The sequence below is a fragment of the Schistocerca gregaria genome, chromosome 4, assembly GCF_023897955.1.
Source record: "Schistocerca gregaria isolate iqSchGreg1 chromosome 4, iqSchGreg1.2, whole genome shotgun sequence".
NCBI lineage: Eukaryota > Metazoa > Arthropoda > Insecta > Orthoptera > Acrididae > Schistocerca > Schistocerca gregaria.
This window is the reverse complement of record NC_064923.1, coordinates 202,952,124-202,973,168: the sequence shown is the minus strand read 5'-3', so window position 1 is coordinate 202,973,168 and position 21,045 is coordinate 202,952,124. Positions and strand designations below refer to the sequence as shown.

At 41.7% G+C, this 21,045-nt stretch overlaps 1 protein-coding gene across 1 annotated transcript in view; it reads left to right on the top strand.

Annotated features, from left to right (window-relative positions):
* The window catches only part of LOC126267978 (serine protease 33-like), a 143,389-nt gene that overhangs the window by 27,191 nt on the left and 95,153 nt on the right, over positions 1-21,045 (top strand). Inside the window, exon 2 of the mRNA XM_049973325.1 lies at positions 12,916-13,087. Coding sequence (XP_049829282.1) covers positions 12,916-13,087 — 172 coding nt within the window. The remainder of the gene's footprint in view (positions 1-12,915; positions 13,088-21,045) is intronic.

Here is a 21,045-nt window from a genome sequence, read left to right as displayed (position 1 = left end):
CAACACACAAAAAAGAATACATACCGGGTGATCAAAAAGTCAGTATAAATTTGAAGACTTAATAAACCACGGAATAATGTAGATAGAGAGGAAAAAATTGATACACATGCTTGGAATGGCTTGGGGTTTTATTAGAACAAAAAAAAAAATACAAAGTTCACAAAATGTCCGACAGATGGCGGACTGTAACTGCTACCGTCGTGACGAGTGGTGAGAGGTACGCCGATATGTTACAGAATCACATCATCCCCAGCCTGGCTGATAAACACCTGCTGGAACGTACGATGTTTATGCAGGATGGCGCTCCATCCCATATTGCTAGACGCGTGAAAGATCTCTTGCACGCGTCGTTTGGTGATGATCGTGTGCTCAGCCGCCACTTTCGTCATGCTTGGCCTCCCAGGTTCCCAGACCTCAACCCGTGCGATTATTGGCTTTGGGGTTACTTGAAGTCGCAAGTGTATTGCGATCAACCGACATCTATAGGGATGCTGAAAGACAACATCCGACGCCAATGGCTCACCATAGTTCCGGGCATGCTTTACAGTGCTGTTCACAACATTATTCCTCGACTACAGCTATTGTTGAGGAATGATGGTGGACATATTGAGCATTTCATGTAAAGAACATCATCTTTGCTTTGTCTTACTTTGTTGTGTTAATTATTGCTATTCTGATTAGATGAAGCACATTTTTTGAACTTCTGTATTTTTTGGTTCTAATAAAACCCCATGTCATTCCAAGGATGTGTGTCAATTTGTACCTCTCTGTCTACATTATTCCGTGATTTATTCAATTTTGAAATTTATACTGACTTTTTGATCACCCTGTACATGTAGTATTACAAGTAGTGAGTAATGGAGTATGATGTAAATAAAAAAAACAACCATGACTAGGTACCATCATTAAATGCTTAGCGTGGTCTCCAAAGAAATCAAATAAAAATGCCGAAATGATGGCTCTGACTTCCCCGTCCCTGCATTACTGGAGCACATAATCGCTAATGACTCGTCGTCGTCTGGACTTGAAGGCCATTCTTCCTTCCTTCCTGTGGCATCCTACACAGCGTGTGACGTTACAGCTGTACATGGTCTCATTAGGTAATAAATGAGTGTATGGGAAAAAAAGTGATAAGTGATTACATTAAAGCAGAAGTATCAGTAGAGGTAAACACCACTAAACCCCGACGTTTCAGTGGCATTTGTTTTTAGTATACGATAAGTTCCAGGTATGTTACAATTCACTATCTATGTCCATTTAGCAGCTTACCTCCATTTTGTTCTGTCAAACTGCGCAATGACCCTTTTAGATAGCTCCGTTGCGTTTCTCCTTGGTCGCTTACAATCTCTTGCGCTATCAGCACTAGTTCTACGTTTTTGTATGCTGCTTGCTTCATACAGATAATATTTTACATTTCGTTTAATTTACACGGCATCCATTTGGTTTTAACACTATTGGCAGCTACAATATGGAATGTGAAAAAAGTTATTCCACCATTTCAAAAGTCACTATTTAATCACTGCATGACACTGGCTTCTTTCTTCTAGTTACGTGTTTAAGTATATATAGTTCATAATTTCTTTTCAATAGACAGCCAGTGCCGAATTTAAGATCAACTATTAAAAAATAGCTCACAGCTCTTCTTCATGGTTGTGGGAGATCAAGCAATGTCTACCAGCCACCGTGTCATCCTCTGCCTTAAGGTGTCATGTCGATGCGGTATGGAGGGACGTGTGGTCAGCAAACCGCTCTCCCGGCCGTTTTGCAGGCTTTGCAGACCGTGGAGCTGCTACTGTTCGGTGAAGTAGCTCCTGAATTGGCATCTAGAAGCAAATGCACCCCGTACGTACCCTCCTCTCAACGAAAAATCCTGCACAGTACGGGCAATCGAACTGCACAGCAGCTATCTACATTGTCCACTCATCTCCGCAATAACTGAACTATTAGTAAGAGAAAAATTTAGTACTTCATTTACAGACTTGTGTGTGAATCTGTGGATTAACGTTAAGAACCGGAAAAGAATGCCATTAACTTTAGCTTACGAGGCGACAACATGGCTTTCGGATTTATGTAATTTTTGTATATTTATGGTACGTACAGTTCGATGCAATTCTCAAAAATTGTAGAGAATGTCGACTTGAGAGTTTTCCGACCGTCATTAATACGATCGGTTTTTCTCAACAGACCTTGTGGCTATGTGGTAGACTGCTTGCCTGCCACGTAAGGTTTTCAGGTTCGATTCGAGGCTAAACAGAGGTACCTGTTCTACTAGCATTTCCGCTAGGTTTAAAATACATAAAGTTGGAAAAAGGTAGTAGCGCTCGAGACTGGTAATCACTGGTTTGAGCCTCGTTTCGGCCATTATTTTATTCGTCTTTTTCCTTTCAGATCGAATACCTACGTCATTTAAATATGAAATTTATTTATGTTAATTAACAAATATCTAAATGCTATTTTTATGAAAAATGCACGTCTTCCTGTTTCTAATTAAGCATCACAAACAAAAATATAGTTTTCACTGGTGGTATACATTCTTCATTATTGATCAATTTATAAAAGATTACTTAAATTTAAAAAAAAATTACAAATTAAATTCTTGTTCATCCTTATGTACTTTATGCTTCATGGAAATATTCATGCAAAATACACCTTTGCTTAAAGACCTGGGAGAGTAGGGAATCGTGACTGTACCACGCAGCCACACGACCTGCCGAGAAAACTAATCTTGCTTTAGCATGTTAACAGAAAACTTCAAAGCTTATTTTCTCGAGAATGTTTGAGAGTTACATCGAACGACTTTTGGTAATTGATATTTGACTTCTGAACTTCAGTTACGATAAATATAAAAAATACAAATATCCAATTTGACATGTTGTCTCCTTCTTAGACAAACTATTTACATATTTGAAAGCAGGAACTAGTTACAACGAGTCAGACATATAGCAACCAGTATTTAATGTTTGAATATTTCCGTTAGCAGAAATTAAAACAAACACGATCTGTGTGTTAGGCGGATTATTTCACGTTACTGAAATACTCAAAATGGAATAAATGAAGCCAGAAATAACAAATAACTTGACGATTACTCAATACCGAATGCACGAGACAGTCTGACTGTACAGATACAACTCAGTTTCCCACATACTATTACGACGGGAAGCCGCCAACGGTATACGTAATAACAGGAAAGTGAGAAGGAAATTTTGAAACTTGTCTCAGATTAACAAAATGAACTCATCACGTAGGAAGTATGATTTTATACTGTTGTTAGAAAATGAACTAGAAATTGATCATACTGTAAAAAAGTGACTATCTATTGCTTTTTTGAAAATTAAAGATGTTTCGGACTGTATGCTACCTAGACCTTTGACTAAAATGATCAGAATTAGTGAAATTAATGAGAAACAGGAGACAAAATGACCTCACACCCACTGAATCTGAAAAGTTACTTCCAAGGTGCAAAATGTTACCGGCCAAATTTGATTTTAGGATGAACTAATTTCGCCTAGGTCAAACTCTTTCATCCTGTTGCCGATAGGATAAAACAGTTTAGCCTAGGTCGAATCGGATTATCCTAGTCAGAATTTACATGCTTTACGATAAACTGGTATGTCCTAGTCTGAACTAATTTCACCTAGTTTGTACCTTCTATAAGCTTTTCAAAGTAAACTGAATAATGTATAGCCTAGGTCTAATCGGTTTATCCTGTTTAGAATTTACATGCTTTAGGATAAACTGCTACCTCCTAGTCGGAACTAATTTCACCTACTTTGTATCTTCTACAAGCTATTCAAAGTAAACTGAATAAAGGACTAGAAATAAAATAGTCAATATGATTAATTGAAGTTATTTATTAACTAATCAGTAATTTTATACCTATCGCTAGACCAACATCCACAGAAATCACCTTATCTGCAATTTGCTTATTTAATTATTTTTGTAACGTTTCCTTTGGTGGCACTTAGAATTTGTTTGTTCTACAATTTTTCATGCAACTGCATTTCTCAAAGCCTTGCCCTGATCCAACAGAACGTTTTGTTGCTGTAGTCTTTAAAGATATTTCAATATCCTGATTAATATCTCCCACATCTAAAAACTTCTGAATGAAGACGTCGATATCAGTTCTAAAAAATAAAAAAGAAGTTAAAACAAATATTTTTAGTAAAATTGTACCTGCAATAATGTTTTTGAAGTATGCCACGTTTGGTGCCAACTTTGTAGAGGCCCTCAAAAGTCTTTTGAAGTACTACTCCAAGTTTCGAAGGTCACCTCTGTCTTTATCTACATCTGGAATAGGTATCGTTACGTTGTCTTCAATTTCAGCTGGTGGATGGGATTTGTCAGAAGAAGCTTTCATTCTTTTAGCTTGTTTTTTTTTAATTTTCTGTCGCAATTTTTCTAGCATTTTGAATGTCATTTGTGTCCATTTTCACAATTATATCATCATCACTGTCTTCGTACTGTTCAGTATTACAGTCATCTTCGATTGCCTTCTTTTGGTCATCTTCATTTTGAACATCATTTACGATTTCCTGAGGCAACGAGGAAGTGGAAAGTCTTACTCTTTGATCGATTCAGAATAATGCTTTGTAAGGTGATTGTTTTATGCCAGAGTGGTAAGCTCGGTTTTTCATGAATTGGACATACCTTAATCCTTCCGACCACTTCGTCGAATTCTTGTCCTGTAACCAAGAACTTATCATAATTTCAATGTATTGGTTGGCACATTCAACAGAATCCTGACTTTGGCTGTGCCTTGCTTTTCCATGCACAATTTTAGTTCTGACCATAGCTTTGAGAGTTCGCATACAACAGTATTCACAAATTCTCTGCCGTTATCAGATTGACAATACACGACGCCCCTGCAGTTAGGAATATGTCATTAAAATGATAAGCCACTTATTCAGCCCTCTTTTATGTTAACGCAGAACATATTTTGTGAGATGGTCTTGGTAAACTCGAATGAATTTTAAATTCCCGTCTGGTTGTGTTTGGAAATCAATCCAATTGACAATCTGCTGTTCATTTCCGAATGGAGAACTGGCTTTGAAATTAGCCCTCTTTTCTTTTTTGTCTTCTTTTATTGACAAATATCACACATTGATAAATAGTGGCACATCCTTTTTTGTGATATTGGCATATTTTTTTGACGTCTCGGCTAACATCATATAGCGACCACCATGATTCACAGCTACATGAGCTGCGTCAATCACATGATAAAATTCATCAGCTGGAACAAACTATTTTATATTCTCATCACACCGTCCAATGAGTTTTTCCACATCAACAATTTTCAAAACAGCAAATCGTTTCAGTCTTCGTTTTGGAATGATGTTCTTTATTCCATCTTTCCCGCGTCTTCTACTTGTTTAACCAAATCCGAATATTCGTCTACTGATAACACATTATAATGAGAAGACTTCTTGTTTTCACTCTGCAAAAATTCCTCCAGTAACTTCTCTCTTCACAGCATTTGATTGACTTGTCTACTAGACGAAGGCTCATCCATGATGAAACGCCTCACAATATTGATACTAGGACTATAATAAAATCTTTTAAACACAACCAGCAACTTAACACGTGCACTCGTCGATGCAAAATACCGTTCAAAACAAACAACAGTGAGAGAGAAGAGCGGTTGAGAGGCGCGTGGGGCGAGCCAGAGATGATTCGGGGATTCCCCGTTCGTACAGGCAGCGACATGCGTTCCGACTAGGCAAAATTAGTTCAGACTAGGACGTACCAGTTTATCCTAAAGCTTGTAAATTCTAACTAGGATAAACCGATTCGACCTACGCTAAACTGTTTTATCCTACCGGTAACAGGATGAATGAATTTGACGTAGGCGAAACTAGTTCATCCTTTAATTGGGTTTGGCCAGCAATATATTCCACTGGAGAGTATACAATCATTATATTATGTTATGTTATATTATGTTATATAACGCACAAATTTTCAGTTGTCGCCATTGAATCAATTCAATGTCCTTACACTGTACTTCTCTTACATCTCCGCTTTCTTTACCAACATCAGATAAATGCAACACTTCAATGCAAAAGTAATTATTTGTTTTTTAAACTTTTATTTACAAAATTAGAGAGAAGCCTATAGTCAGTTTCACAGAAGATCACTTTTGAACCAATTAGAAATACAATGAAATTTCAAACTGAATCCTGCGTCCTCACAGTAACGTACGGGGGACAGGCAAAATAATATGTTCACATGTATTTACTTGAGAATTGTTTTTAATAAGGGGTTGGCCTCCATTTGTGTTTTATACAGTTGCGATTCTTCTTGGAATACTCTCCAGTGGAATATTATGCTAGTCTTCGCTCAGAACCACTTCTAACTCCCGCAGTGACAAGGGATGCGGAAATCTGCTCCAGAGTCTGTGCTCCAATGCCGCCCACAAGGGTTCGATAATGTTCAAGTCAGAAGACTGTGCAGGCCAGGGAAGACGCTGCTCCTCGTACCACGATTGTACTTTTCTGTCTGTGTGAAAGGAGGCATTATCGTCCTTAAATATGGCATCATTTGTGGGGAACAACTTTTGAACCATGCGGTGCACCTGACAGCTAAAATGTTCACATAATCGTTGGCTGTAACACGGCCTTTGAGAGTAATGATGGGACCAGCAGAATACCATGATGCAGCTGCCCGCACCATCACACTTCCAACCCCGTGCTTAAACGTTGGAATCAAGCAATCAGAATTGTACGCTTCTTTTGGCGTTCTCCAGACGTGAGCCCCTCCGATGTTGGAAATAACGAAAACATTGACGCGTCGGACCATTCGACGTGTTTCCATTGATCAGCAGTCCAGGATTTATGCTTCTGTCACAGTGTTTTACGCTTCTTTGCTTAGCAGCTCGTCCATAAATATTCTGTTTATGGAGTTCTCGGCGGACAGTGTCGATAGATATAGGGTGTCGAAATGGCTGTTGAGCTCTGCAGTCACTTAGCCCCCGTAGTTTTGTGTTGTTTTGACACAATTCGTGTTAGCATATGACGATCTCTGTTATTTAGTTTTCATTTGCGCTCACTATTACGTTTACACAACGATGTCTTTCCATGTTTTGTGTAGGCTGTCATGACTGTTGAAACAATTGCTCTTGACACATTCAATAAGTCGACTGTCTTGGTCACTGATGCTCCAGGTAATCGGGCCTCAACAATGTGCCCTCTGTGGAAGGTCTTCCATTGCACGTCGACCTCGGCCTCTGAATGCAAAAACGAAGTGTGTGCTAGTCGTAAGCAATCTACACTAATGCCTAGTCCATACTGAACAAGCACAGTCCAGCGCAACACGTGCCTTACCTGCGTTCTTGACCTTGAAATAGAAACAGCTCATTACTACCACTGTACATAATTTTGCCTATCCTCTGCATTCTGTTTATTGCCCTGTCATTTCAGTTAGAATCATTGCTTTTATTGAATAATTACTAGTTACAAATGGAACATTGCAACGCCGGTCGGGGTGACCGAGCGGTTCTAGGCGCTACAGTTCGAATCCTGTCTCGGGTATGGATGTGTGTGATGTCCTTAGGTTAGTTAGGTTTAAGTAGTTCTAAGTTCTAGGGAACTGATGACCTCAGAAGTTAAGTCCCATAGTGCTCAGAGCCATTTGAACCTTTTGAACATTGCAACTGTATAGCTCAGGACGTGACCGTTGCGGTTGCGGGAGAAGTCAAGATAGAGTGCCATTTCTCCACCTAGACTGAAGAGGTGTTGGTGACTGGAATTATATCGCTGACCCTCAGTAAGAAAGTTTTTTATTCATGTCAGTCGCTGTGACAGAATCGTGACTGGAGGAAAGACTGTTGTCATCTATGACATGTCCAGCCACTGTCGCATGACGTGCCGGTGTCAGTTACTTGCCCACCAGACAGGTAGTACTTCAGACTGGTGGCAGCTGTGGCGTCAAAAAACAATGGTATAGTTGAAAGAAATAGTAATTGAATCTAGACCCTAAGCTGGCGACAGGCGTTGATATACATCAACGGGGACAGTTGAAAATATGTGCCCCGACCGGGACTCGAACCGGGGATCTCCTGCTTAGATGGCAGACGCTCTGTCCATCTGAGCTACCGACGTCACGGAGGATAGTGCGATTGTAGGAATTTATCCCTTGTACTTTCCTCGTGAGACCCTCATTCCCAACTTAATGTCCACACAGTACATTCGTAGTGCCCCATTACACTTATTACTCGCGGCAGACAATCTTACCGAGTCCCGTAAGAGTTCCGGCAATGCATGTGCATCCAGCACAGAAGAAGAAGGTCAATGGCCGGTTGACCTTAACTATATGCATCTTCATATAAATGGGATAGTTGATGTTTTCACTGCAATTCCCATCTAACTGAGCAGGATGAGATGTGCCTGCACCAGGTGTTTAGACAGTGACAGTGTGACTGGGCAACTAGGTGGCCCCGGCTCGGACCTGCGGATCACTGCCGTATGGCTGTCAGCAGAAGGTGGTCACCCATATGTGATCCAGTGGTGTGAAGGAACCAAGCTGACAGCATGCAGACTTCCGCCCAGGCAGAAGCTTGCGGCCACGTGTTGGCAAAGTCTGTGTTGGCTGATTCGTCTTGTATCATAAGTGGACTTCGTCTCATAGTCATCAGCTGGTGAGAACTGTATTGCTCTGCGTACTGTACATACCTGAATACTGCTGGGTACAATGATCCTTTGAGAGTGAGGGTCTGATCTGGGTGCTATACATCTGAGTGGGTGACATGTCTTCCTCCAACTAGCACGACCACCTCAAGGCTGGAGCGCCCAGGCATTGCCATTGGGAGGCGATGACTTGATTTGCGTCCCTGTCAAGTCAGCTTCACCAGAAGCCCTACTGGAGCTATAAACTGAGGTTTGAAGGTCCCTGGCTAGCGTATTCTGCATCGTCAGCTTACTGAATGAGTGTTCTTTCACAATGAATACGTCCTCTAGTTCAAAAGCGCCTGGTCTTCAAGATGACGAACGCTTCTCCCTCCAAGACATTATTCTGCTAATCTATGGAGGAATACTCCACCATTCCAACTAATCCGTAGCGCAACATTCCGTCTCCCAAAGCCGGCCGGTGTGGCCAAGCGGTTCTAGACGCTTCAGGCTGTAACCGCGCGGCCGCCATGGTCGCAGGTTCGAATCGTGCCTTGGGCATGGCTGTGTGTGTTGTCCTTATGTTAGTTAGGTTTAAGTAGTTCTAAGTTCTAGGGGACTGATGACCTAAGATATTAAGTCCCATAGTGCTCAGAACCATTTTGAACCTTCTCCCAAAAATACATGTTTCGTAAGTTGATGTAAAAATATAATATTCTCCACTTTCCCTTGCTCTGATTCGGTGTAAACCACATGGTTCGTAGGACATATGTTCAAAAAATGGTTCAAATGGCTCTGAGCACTATCCGACTTAACATCTGAGGTCATCAGTCCCCTAGAACTTAGAACTACTGAAACCTAACTAACCTAAGGATATCACACACATCCAGGCCCGAAGCAGGATTGGAATCTGCGACCGTAGTGGTCGCACGGTTCCAGACTGAAGTGCCTAGAACAGCTGGACCACACCGGCCGGCGGACATATGTTAATTGTTAAGATTAAACCAGCTGGTGCAGTGTGAGCTCAATAGGTGGAGTGATCCTCCACGTAAAGTAGGCCCAGGCTACACAAAACAGAGTCAGGATCACAGCGGTACCAGGATCAGCAACGCTCATGGCCATGATTTTATCACGCTGTTTATCGTTGTACTGACGCATGTGCCTGCTCAGAGGCAATATGACCTTTCTGCATGGCTATAAGTTCATTCCGCGAATGGAGAATGTTAAGTTTTAAGGTTTTGTTTAGGTAGGTCAGATATTAGATTGGCAATAAATTCAATGGTTTTTCTTGCAATACAATGAGGGCTGTGTTGTATTCATTGTAACTGGTCCCTGTGATAATAGACGAAAGGTTGTTCGTGCTATATCACAGGTGGTACCATTAACCAATAACCCAATACAGCCACTTTATTTTCGTGGGCCGACTCTGATCGTAACAGGTTATAATCACAATTTCTGGTAAATCCAATGCATACCACCCTTTCGAAGTAAGGTGCGGCGCCAGGATATCCCTTTCCCACCCTACTGCATACATTTAACCCAGGAAAAACTGCATCTGACACGATATCATGTCGTTCTGGAGCATTCTGGTTGGACATGTAGCGACATTTTCCTCTTGCGCTTGACAAAGCTCACGTCATCCATGAGCATCAGTGCGTAGCTTCCTGTCTCCTTGCAAATCAATATTACTTCTCGTGCCTTTACTTGTGTATATTTTCCCAGAGCTTCCCATTTTACAGAATGGAGTTGGACCACAAACATCCGTAATACGAGTGAGGTTCCGTTGCTGCGCCGGCCGGGGTGGCCGAGCGGTTCTAGGTGCTACAGTCTGGAACCGCGCGACCGCTACGGTCGCAGGTTCGAATCCTGCTTCGGGCATGGATGTGTGTGATATCCTTAGGTTAGTTAGGTTTAAGTAGTTCCAAGTTCTAGGGGCTGGTGACCTCAGAAGTTAAGTCCCATAGTGCTCAGAGCCACTTGGACCAATGCTGCTAATTGCTACTGCTTCCATAGTATGGATAACGATGCGCTGTGCTCTGTAGGTTACAGTGTATACTGCAGTTCAACTATTAGTTCTTCAGTAGTCCTTGTTGGTAACGCCAGCTTGGGGAAAGGAATACTTATCACTCTCCCTCCCCCTATGAGAAGAGTAGACGCACGTAGTCCCGCATCACACGCCAACAGTGAACAGCTCATCTCATTATGTTAACATGCGAGTGTAGCGCTCACTTGCTGTGCTATCAGCCCTATTACTAAAAAAAAAAAAAAAACATAGCCATTGAAAAGGCAAATCTCTCTATCCTAACACATGTAATAACACAATAAAAAGACAATGATACCACCGTAACACAATTCAGTGAAAAGCTTCTGTATACATTACACAAGCCTCGCACCTTATTGGTGAAAGAGATCAGATTATATGCTTCATAAAAACCTTAAAAAAATGCTTGCAAATATGCGTGAGAAATTCTTAAAAATGCATGAAAAGTGTCCAAATATGCAAGCTCAAACAATAAAAAATATGGTAGTTACTGCATGCATTATATCTCAAAGCCGAATGTATGGATATCACTTACGAGGAAGAGTGCCGGCCACGCGAATAATCGGTATATTTAGAATGCTGATATCATTCTCTGAATAGTTCGTGACAGAGGTTAGGAAGAGGGCCTTTCTGGGATAATTTTCTAAATATTTGCAAAATGGGGACGCATACCGTGTTTCAAGAGTTGTTCCTGCTTTGCTATTTTTTGTCAGTAACAAGCGGATACGATGCGAGTGAGTCGCAGCGAAAGAGTCGATATGTACTGGACCAAATTCGAGATATATCGCACACAGAGGGGGACGTTCAAAAACTCGGTAATATTTTATTTAAAAGACAACATACAATCATGAATTTTTTTGAACAGCATTAACTTTTAATCAATGTCGTTGGACCAAATCATCATTTACAATTTATTTTACATTTTTCTACTGTTGTAAACATAAACGAGTAAGTACTGTTCCAAATGTTCGGTAGCAAGATTGTGTCTTCGATCACTCAACACATTTTTATAAGCGAAAAGGACCGTTCTACATCATCTGAGGTAACTGAGCAGTATTTGAATTTCGGTGCTATGTAGACAATTATCGTGTCTGGTAAAATGCCACCTGTCCCATTAATAAAACTACCAATGTCGCACAATGGTTCAAAGCACAATGGTTCACAATGGTTATTGTTTAAAATGTTTTCTTGGAAATACCTCCGGCAGTGAGGAGTTAAGTAGAATAATTTTATTAATTAACTGAATAGATTCATTCAACGCCAGATCTTGAGTTTCGAGCTTTTTAATACTTGCAAGTATATAGGAAAAATGAGTGCTAGTCACAGCAACGTCTTTTTTTATATCGGAAGCTATCCACAAAACCACGTTTCTTTTTTCGGGCAGTATGGCGCACAACACGTTACACACTACACGACAATCTTCTGCACATGAAAGGGTATTTGTGTTTATAGCGATAAGAAGTGCAATAGTATCAAAGGAAATTGACGGAGATCCGAAATGTGAAATAATTTGGGTGAAGGTCACGGTTAAAGCAGGCTCAGACATGATAATTGGACGTCTCTATAGGCCCCCTGGCTCAGCAGCTGTTGTGGCTGAGCATCTGAAGGATAATTTGGAAAATATTTCGAGTAGATTTCCGCACCATGTTATAGTTCTGGGTGGAGATTTTAATTTGCCGGATATAGACTGGGAGACTCAAACGTTCATAACGGGTGGCAGGGACAAAGAATCCAGTGAATTTTTTTAAAGTGCTTTATCTGAAAACTACCTTGAGCAGTTAAACAGAGAACAGACACGTGGCGATAACATTTAGCCCTTCTGGTGATAAACAGACCCTGGAGGGTGATGTTAAATGAACAGAAGCAGGCCCTCAGGCAACGTATGAAGAAGTTGTGGGAAGATAAAAAGACTGTACCTTTGTCTTAGGTTCTAAGACAAAGGTAATTGGCCAAATTCTGTAATTAAAAAACAGTACAAAATTTTAAATTGTAGACGGAACGTAGCGTAGCGCTAACCATTACGGCGAATCGAATACTGCCATACACTGTCCATTCCTCATAAGCCCGTTTCGAAAATTGTGTCTAGAAGTTACAGTGGCAGAAGAATCCACCACAGCGTCGGAGAGCCAAGTCGCCTTCGCGCGGCTCTGACACCCGTTCGCAGTGACTGACTGACACCTGTGTAGGACAGGAAAAACAGGAAAGCGGCTCCGATATGGCCGCTGTTGCAGCTGTCCACTCTACGGCTTGTGACGCTGTGGCTTTGGAATGTTGCAGTATGCGGGCTGACGTCGGGCAGCCGCGTCGTGGGCGGCGTGAAGGCGCCGGCGTACGCCTACCCGTGGTTCGCGGAGCTGCTGCTGCGCGGGGAGCCAGACAACGGCGTCTGCGCAGGCGCGCTCATCTCCCGCCGGCACATCCTCACCGCCGCACACTGCTTCGTCGAGGTGTCAGTGTCTCGCATATCATGTGTGAATACGTCGTTGTTTGTTGTGGTCTTCAGCCCAGAGCCTGTTTTGATGCAGCTTTCCATGCCAATCTAATCTGTGCAAGCTTCTTCATCTCCCAGTACCTACTGCAGCCTACATCCTTCTGAATATGCTTAGTGTATTCATCTCTGGATCTCCCTCTACGATTTTTACCCTCCACGCTGCCCTCCAATACTAAATTGGTGATCCCTTGGTGCCTCAGAATACGTCCTACTGACCGATCACTTCTTCTAGTCAGGTTGTGTCACAAACTTCTCTTCTCCCCAATTCTGTTCAATACCTCCTCATTACTTATGTGATCTACCCATCTAATCTTCAGCACTCTTCTGTAGCACCACATTTCGAAATCTTCTATTCTCTTCCTGTCCAAACTATTTTTCGTCCACGTTTCACTTCCTTACATGGCTACACTCCATACAAATACTTTCAGAAACGACTTCCTGGCACTTAAATCTGTACTCGATGTTAACAAATTTCTCTTCTTCAGAAACGCTTTTTTTGCCATTGCCAGTCTACACTTTATATCCTCTCTACTTCGACCATCATCAGTTATTTTGCTCCCCAAATAGCAAACCTCATTTAGTACATTAAGCATCACATTTCCTAATCTAATTCCCGCAGCATCACCCGATTTAATTCGACTACATTCCATTATCCTCGTTTTGCTTTTGTTGATGTTCATCTTATATCCTCCTTTCAAGACATTATCCATTCCGTTCAACTGCTCTTCCAAGTCCTTTGCTATCTTTGACAGAATTACAATGTCATCGGCGAAACTCAAAGTTCTTATTTCTTCTCCACCGACTTTAATTCCTACTCCGAATTTTCTTACTGCTTGCTCAATATACAGATTGAATAACATCATAGATAGGCTACAACCTTGTCTCACTCCCTTCCCGACCACTGCTTCCCTTTCAAGCCCCTCGACTCTTATAACTGCCACCTGGTTTCTGTAAATACCCTTTCGCTTCCTGTATTTTACCCCTGCCACCTGTAGAACATGAAAGAAAACATTCCAATCAACATTGTAAAAAGCTTACTATAAGTCTACAAATGCTAGAAACGTAGAATTGCCTTTCCTTAATCTATTTTCTAAGATAAGTCGTAGGGTAGTATTGCCTCACGTGTTCCAACATTTCCACGGAATCCAAACTGATCTTCCCTGAGGTCGGCTTCTACCTATTCTTCCATTCGTCTGTAAAGAATTCGTGATAGTATTTTGCAGCCGTGGCTTATTAAACTGACAGTTCGGTAATTTTCACAACTGTCAGCACCAGCTTTCTTTGGGATACCAATTATTTTTTAAAAAAATGGTTCAAATGGCTCTGAGCACTATGGGACTTCACATTTGTGGTCATCAGTCCCCTAGAACTTAGAACTACTTAAACCTAACTAACCTAAGGACATCACACACATCCATGCCCGAGGCAGGATTCGAACCTGCGACCGTAGCAGTCGCGCGGTTCCGGACTGAGCGCCTAGTACCGCTAGACCACCAAGGCCGGCTTGCAATTATTATATTCTTCTTGAAGTCTGATGGTATTTCGCCTGTCTCATACACCTTGCTTACCAGATGGTAGAGTTTTGTGAGGACTGGCTCTCCCAGGGCTATCAGTAGTTCTAATGGGATATTGTCTACTCCCGGGCCCTTGTTTCTACTTAGGTCTTTCAGTGCTCTGTCAAACTCTTCACGCAGTATCATATCTCCCATTTCATCTTCATCTACATCCTCTTCCATTTCCATAATATTGTCCTCAAGTACATCGCCCTTGTATAGACCCTCTATATACTCCTTCCACCTTTCTGCTTTCCCTTCTTTGCTTAGAACTGGGTTGCCGTCTGAGCTCTTGATATTCATACAAGTGGTTTTTTTTTCTCCAAAGGTCTCTTTAATTTTCCTGTAGGCAGTATCTATCTTACCCCTAGTGAGATAAGCCTCTGCATCCTTACATTTGTTCTCTAGCCATTCCTGCACTTCCTATAGATCTCATTTTTTAGACATTTGTATTCCTTTTTGCCTGCTTCATTTACTCCATTACGTAGTAGCGGCAATTTTATTCAGCCTTAAATCATTTCTTCTTCTTCTTCTGCATTTATAAGGAGAACACACAGCAGTCCGATATTTGTAATCCATATATACTGATGAGCCAAAGAAACTGGTATACTTGCCTAATATCATGTAGTTTCCTCGCGAGCACGCAGAAGTGTCGCATCACGACGTGACATGGGTGACATGGACTCGATTAATTCCTAAAGTTGGTTTAAGTGAAGTAAAGAAGATGGTTAAAGTGATCTTTGTATGAAAGATCTACTAATACCAATATTGCTCGCTTCTGTTTTGATCACAACCGAGACAGAATCTTCCTACAAGTAGATCAGGAGTCTGCAGATGCCTTAGTAAAACGCAGAAACTGGTTGCCAAACAAGCTACGGTAGGAAAATAGACGGCTGAAAGGTGTCTGATATCCTGTATTGAACAGCCCAGCGCTGCAGCCATCTCTAAAAAGATCTACAAACAGAGAATGTCTGAAGTAGTGCTGGGGGCAACTGACACCATGAATTGTGCAAGGTTGTCCATAAATCCGTAAGAGTACTAGGTGGCTGGAGACTTCTTCTAAATAGCACGTTGCAAGGCATCCGAGATATGCTCAATAATGTCCATATTTGGGGAGTTTGGTGCCCAGCAGAAGTGTTTAAACTCAGCAGTTCTGGACGTGTGGGGTGTCGTATTGCCTGCTGGAATTGCTCAAGTCCGACGGAATGCAAAAGGACATGACTGGATGCAGGTGATCAGACAAGATGCTTACGTACGTGTCACCTGTCAGAGTCGTATCTAGACGTATCAGGGATCCCATATCACTCCAATTACACACACTCATTACAGAGCCTCCACCACCTTGAACAGTCCCCTGCTGACACGCAGGGTCCATGGATTCATGAAGCTGTCTCTATACCCGTACACGTCCATCCACTCGATACAATTTCAAACGAGAGTTGTCCGACCAGGCAACATGTTTCCAGGCACCAACAGTCCAATGTCGGTGTTGAAGGGCCCAGGCGAGGCGTGAAGCAGTGCAGCCATCAAGAGTACACGAGTGGGCCTTCAGCTCCGAAAGCCCATATTTATGATATTTCGTTGAATGGTTCTCACACCGACACTTGTTGATGGCCCTGTACTGAAATCTGCAGCAATCTTCGGAAGGGCTGCACTTCTGTCGAACGATTTTCTTCAGTGATCGTTGGCCCTTTTCTTGCAGGATCCTTTTCCGGTCGCAGCGATGACGGAGATTTTATGTTTTACCGGATTTCTTATGCTCATGGTACGCTCGTTAAATGGTCGTAGGGAAAAATATCCACTTCATTGCTACCTCGGAAAACAATGTCCCACCACGGTCAAACTCACTTAAATCTTGACAAACTGTCATTGCAGCAGCAATAACCGGTCTAACAACTGCGCCAGACACTAGTTGACTTGTATAGGCGTTACCGGCCACATCTCTGTATTCTTCCTGTTTGCGTATCTCTGTATTTGAAAACGCTTGTCTACACAAGTTCCTTTGGCTTTTCAGTGTATAATGTAAATATTGATGTACATAGACAGGGTGGTCAGAAGGAGTCTGAAAAGGTTTTACAGGTGTTGCAGGGAAGGCTGTGCTAAGACTTATTGTTAAGAAAAAAAATCTATACACTGCGCTATATCAGAGTTAATCAGCATTTAAGGTAGTTACCGGGCTCTTGCGCGCGCAAATTCAAGCGGCCTGCCAGATACAAGTACTGTCAGTTATTTTCATAGCGCAGACGGCAGTTTACGAGACAGCCTTTGGCTCGGGTTCAGTCTTAACTTCCGTTCACCTAAAATCGTTGTACCGCTCTCTTGTTTGGTTTTAGGAAACAAAACAGGGAACACATCTGGCGATACCGTGTGTGGCAGGCTCAATAATTTTGTGCGCGCAACCGTTTGATTGCTAACGTCATTGATAATTAATTCTGAAACAGGACAGTGTATCGCAGTGTATCTTAACAGTTATTTCTCAGCACAACCTACCGTACAACACCATTACAAAATTTTGAGGTTGTCTCTGACCACCCTTTAAGTTCCACATCTCCTCCTAAACCTCTAGACTGATTTCAAACTGCCTGCACATATCTCGTACTCCCTCTGCTAAGAGTCACAGTGTGGTCCACCTACCTATCAAGGGATTGGGGGGGGGGGGGGGGCGAGGGGGGCAGCTTCTTGAGGTGAGAAAGCAGTGTAACGTATAACGCGTGAATACGCGTACTTCAGCCAACCAGTATTTGGGAATAAGAACAATTAATAACTTGCAACAAATTATACACATAATTTCAAACCCTTACGAAATTTCTTCCCGCTGACAAGCCCCATAAAATGAGAAAAGGTAAAACGTTTATCTCTTACTGCACTTTAGCTCTTCATGCAGTGAACCTGAAGCATGAAGTAGGACTTTTTATTTTACCTCCTCTTTAATACTGACTATATTCGCAACGTATTTTGCATACAGTAGTTATATATAACGTTGAATTACCTCAAAATTAAATTATTGTGTGACACATAAATCAGAAGATGTGACGTCATAAAACGGAGGTGTTGTAAAACAGCAGCACCATGCATGACGTTTTAATTTATTTCGTCTTTGCCACTAACACTATTCGCAACATATTTTGCGTACAGTATCAACATATGTAGATGAATGTATCTACAAAAATATATCATAGTATGACTTATAGTTCAGGAGATACGACGTCAAATACCGAGATGGATTAAAAACTGCGGCATCGTGTATAACGTTTTAATTTATTATTCCTTTACTGCTAACTCTATTCGCAATACGTTTCGCAAACACTACTCATACAAGCCGCTGAATATACCTGGAAAAATAAATCGTTGTAAGACTCATAGTTCAGGAGATATGACGTCATAAGCACTGAGATGCGTGAAGAACTGCCGCATGTACTTGCAAAATTATATCAGTGTACAGATACGATGTCGTAAACATTGTTGTGTGAAAATGAAACTGCATGGTCAAATTTACTGGATATGAAGTATCTGTACAAATATGTGTGAAATACGTTAAACATATGTGAAATATATTTGACACGTGCGTAAACTGGCAAAGCCACGAGTGGAAAGCTCATTCCAAAGCCTTGGAACTATTTCAACCAAATTTGGTACACATTGTAGTTACGATCTGGAAATCGACACTGTGGGGGTAAGAACAATCAGCCTCCAACTGGGTTGAACGTGATAACTTGAAGAGAGAAAGTACGAGGACGGAATGGACAGACACCGAGGGAGAAGGAGGTGTTGGACAGGAGAGAGCGGGAGATGGACAGAGAAAGGAATGAAGTTGTGATAAAGACAGGGGAAGAAAGAGAGAAGCAGAGAGAGTGGAGAGAGGAGATGAACAGAGTGAGGGAGAGGAAGAAATTAGCAGAAGAAGGAAAGCCTGCCGTTTTTCACATGATATGCTGCGAACTGTGGATGAAGGACAATAAGCAGATTTATATTTCTAGATTTCCGATAAGCACTTGGCACGGTACTCCACTGCAGACTGTTAACGAAGGTAAAAACATACGGAATGGGTTCATAGATATGTGAGAGGTTCGAATACATGTTAAGTAACAGACCCCAGTATGTTGTCCTCGACGGCGAGTGTTTATCGCCGCGCGGGTAGCCGCGCTGTCTGGGGCGCCTTGTCACTGCCCGTGCGCCTCCCCCACGTCGAAGGTTCGAGTCCTCCCTCTGGCATGGGTGTGTGTGTGTTGTCTATAGCGTAAGTTAGTTTAAGTTAGATTAAGTAGTGTGTAGGTTTAGGGACCGAAGACCTCAGCAGTTTGGTCCCATAAGACATTACCACAAATTTCCAAACTTTTTCCGAGTGTTTATCAGAGACGAGGATATTGTCAAGAGGGCCCCGTGGAAGTGTGACAGGACTGCTATTATTTTCTGTATACGTAAACGATCTGGAACACAAGGCGAGTAGAAATCTGGAGAAACTTTTTGATGATGCTGTGGTGTACGAAAAAGAGTGACTGCAGGATGATACAAGACGAGAGACAAAATTTCTATATTGTGCATTGAATGGCAGCTAGCTCTAAATCTGTAGAAATGTAAGTTAATGCTTATGAGTAAGAGAAACAAACCCGTTATGTTCGCATGCAGCATTGGTTGTGTCGTGCTTGAGATGCTTCGGGTACTCAAATGGGAATCCCTGGAGGGAAGGCGACTTCCTTTTCGAGGAACATTGTTGAGAAAATTTAGAAGAAACGATACTCCAAGCTTGCTACAGAACGATCCCACTGCCGCCAACATACGAAGATAAGATATGGTCTGCGAGTGGAACAGGAAAGGAAACGATTAATAGCGGTATAGTAGGGTGGCTTGCGGAATGTATGTGCCTGATGCAGACGTAGATGAAGAGGAGGAAGTGGACAAAGAGACAGAGGAAAGGTCGAGATGGACAGTGAAAGGAAAGAGAAGAAAAGGAACAGGGGGAGGTGGGAGTAGGAGATGGATAGAGAGAGTGAGGAGAGGATGGAGAGAGAGTAGAGGAGAAGTAGGTGGACAAAGAGGAGGTACCGAAGGAGGTGGATAAAGAGAAGAGGAGAAAGATACGGAATTAGAGGAGTAGGATGAGATGGACAGAGGGGAGAAAGGAGGAGATGGACTGAGGCGGACAGGAGCAGATGAACAGAGAGATGGAGGAGGAGGAGATGGACACTGGGGATGATGGAGGAGATAGTCAGAGAGAGGGTGCAGGAGGAGATGGACAAGGAGGGAGTAAAGGGAGAGATGGACAGAGAAAGGGCGAAGGAGGAGGTGGACTAACAGAACATTAGAATTAACACATCTGGGCAATGCCAGGTACTCAGCTAGCTTTTTTTATATTGACGGAATGTGCAAGTTTAAAACTCAAATAGCAATCACCCAAAGCAATTGGATGAAAATCTCAAAAATTCTCGAGAAAATCGACATTGAGGTTTCCCGAGGGTCTTTAATACCCTAAAGTGAAGTCGATTTTTCTACAGGCAGTGTGGCTCTGAGGTAAAATATTCCGGCCTGCCATGCGTGGTTCCCGTCAACGAAAACTGACAGACGCAAATTTTTTAACAAAGGTTCATATTCTACGAGCATTCCTGTGAAGGGTAAAATATAGTAAAATGATAGGAAAAAATCTGTAGCGTTCGAGATTGATAAACGTTGGATCACTGCCTTGAGTCTCTTTTTTATCATTATTTCTTTCATTTCTTCTTCCATTCTGTTCGAATACCTACACCATTTTATGTAAAATTCATCAAATATATACTAACTACCATATTTCTGCAATTTTTATGAAAAATACACATCTTCTTATTTCTCATTTTCTCATTAATTGCAAAAAAATCCAGTTTGCATTGCGTGTATAAATTATTAATTACCGAACTTTTATAAATGATTGTTTATAAGGATTGTATAAATTTAAAAAATCATTACAAAATAAATTTATTTCAACATTATGTATATTACGCTTCACGGAAATGCTCACTTAACATGCACCTTTGTTTAATAATGTACCACAACCGAGAATTAAATCGAGGCCACCCACATGGTAAGCGAGCATGGTACAACACAGCCACGCAGCCTGTCGAGCAAAGTTACCTTATTTAGGATATTAAAGCCACTTGGATAACTTGAAAGTCGATTTCCTCAGATATTTTTGAAAGAAATATCAAACTGTTTCGGCCGATTGGTGTTTGCTTTCTGACTTTACGTACCACAAATATAAAAAATTACAAAAGTCTGACTGCCGTGATTTATCAGTCATCTAGCCAAATGCCTGTTCCTAGAAGAAGAGAAAGAAGAAGAAGTAAAAGTCAAGTTAACGAAAAACTGTGGATGTTCAAATGGCTCTGAGCACTA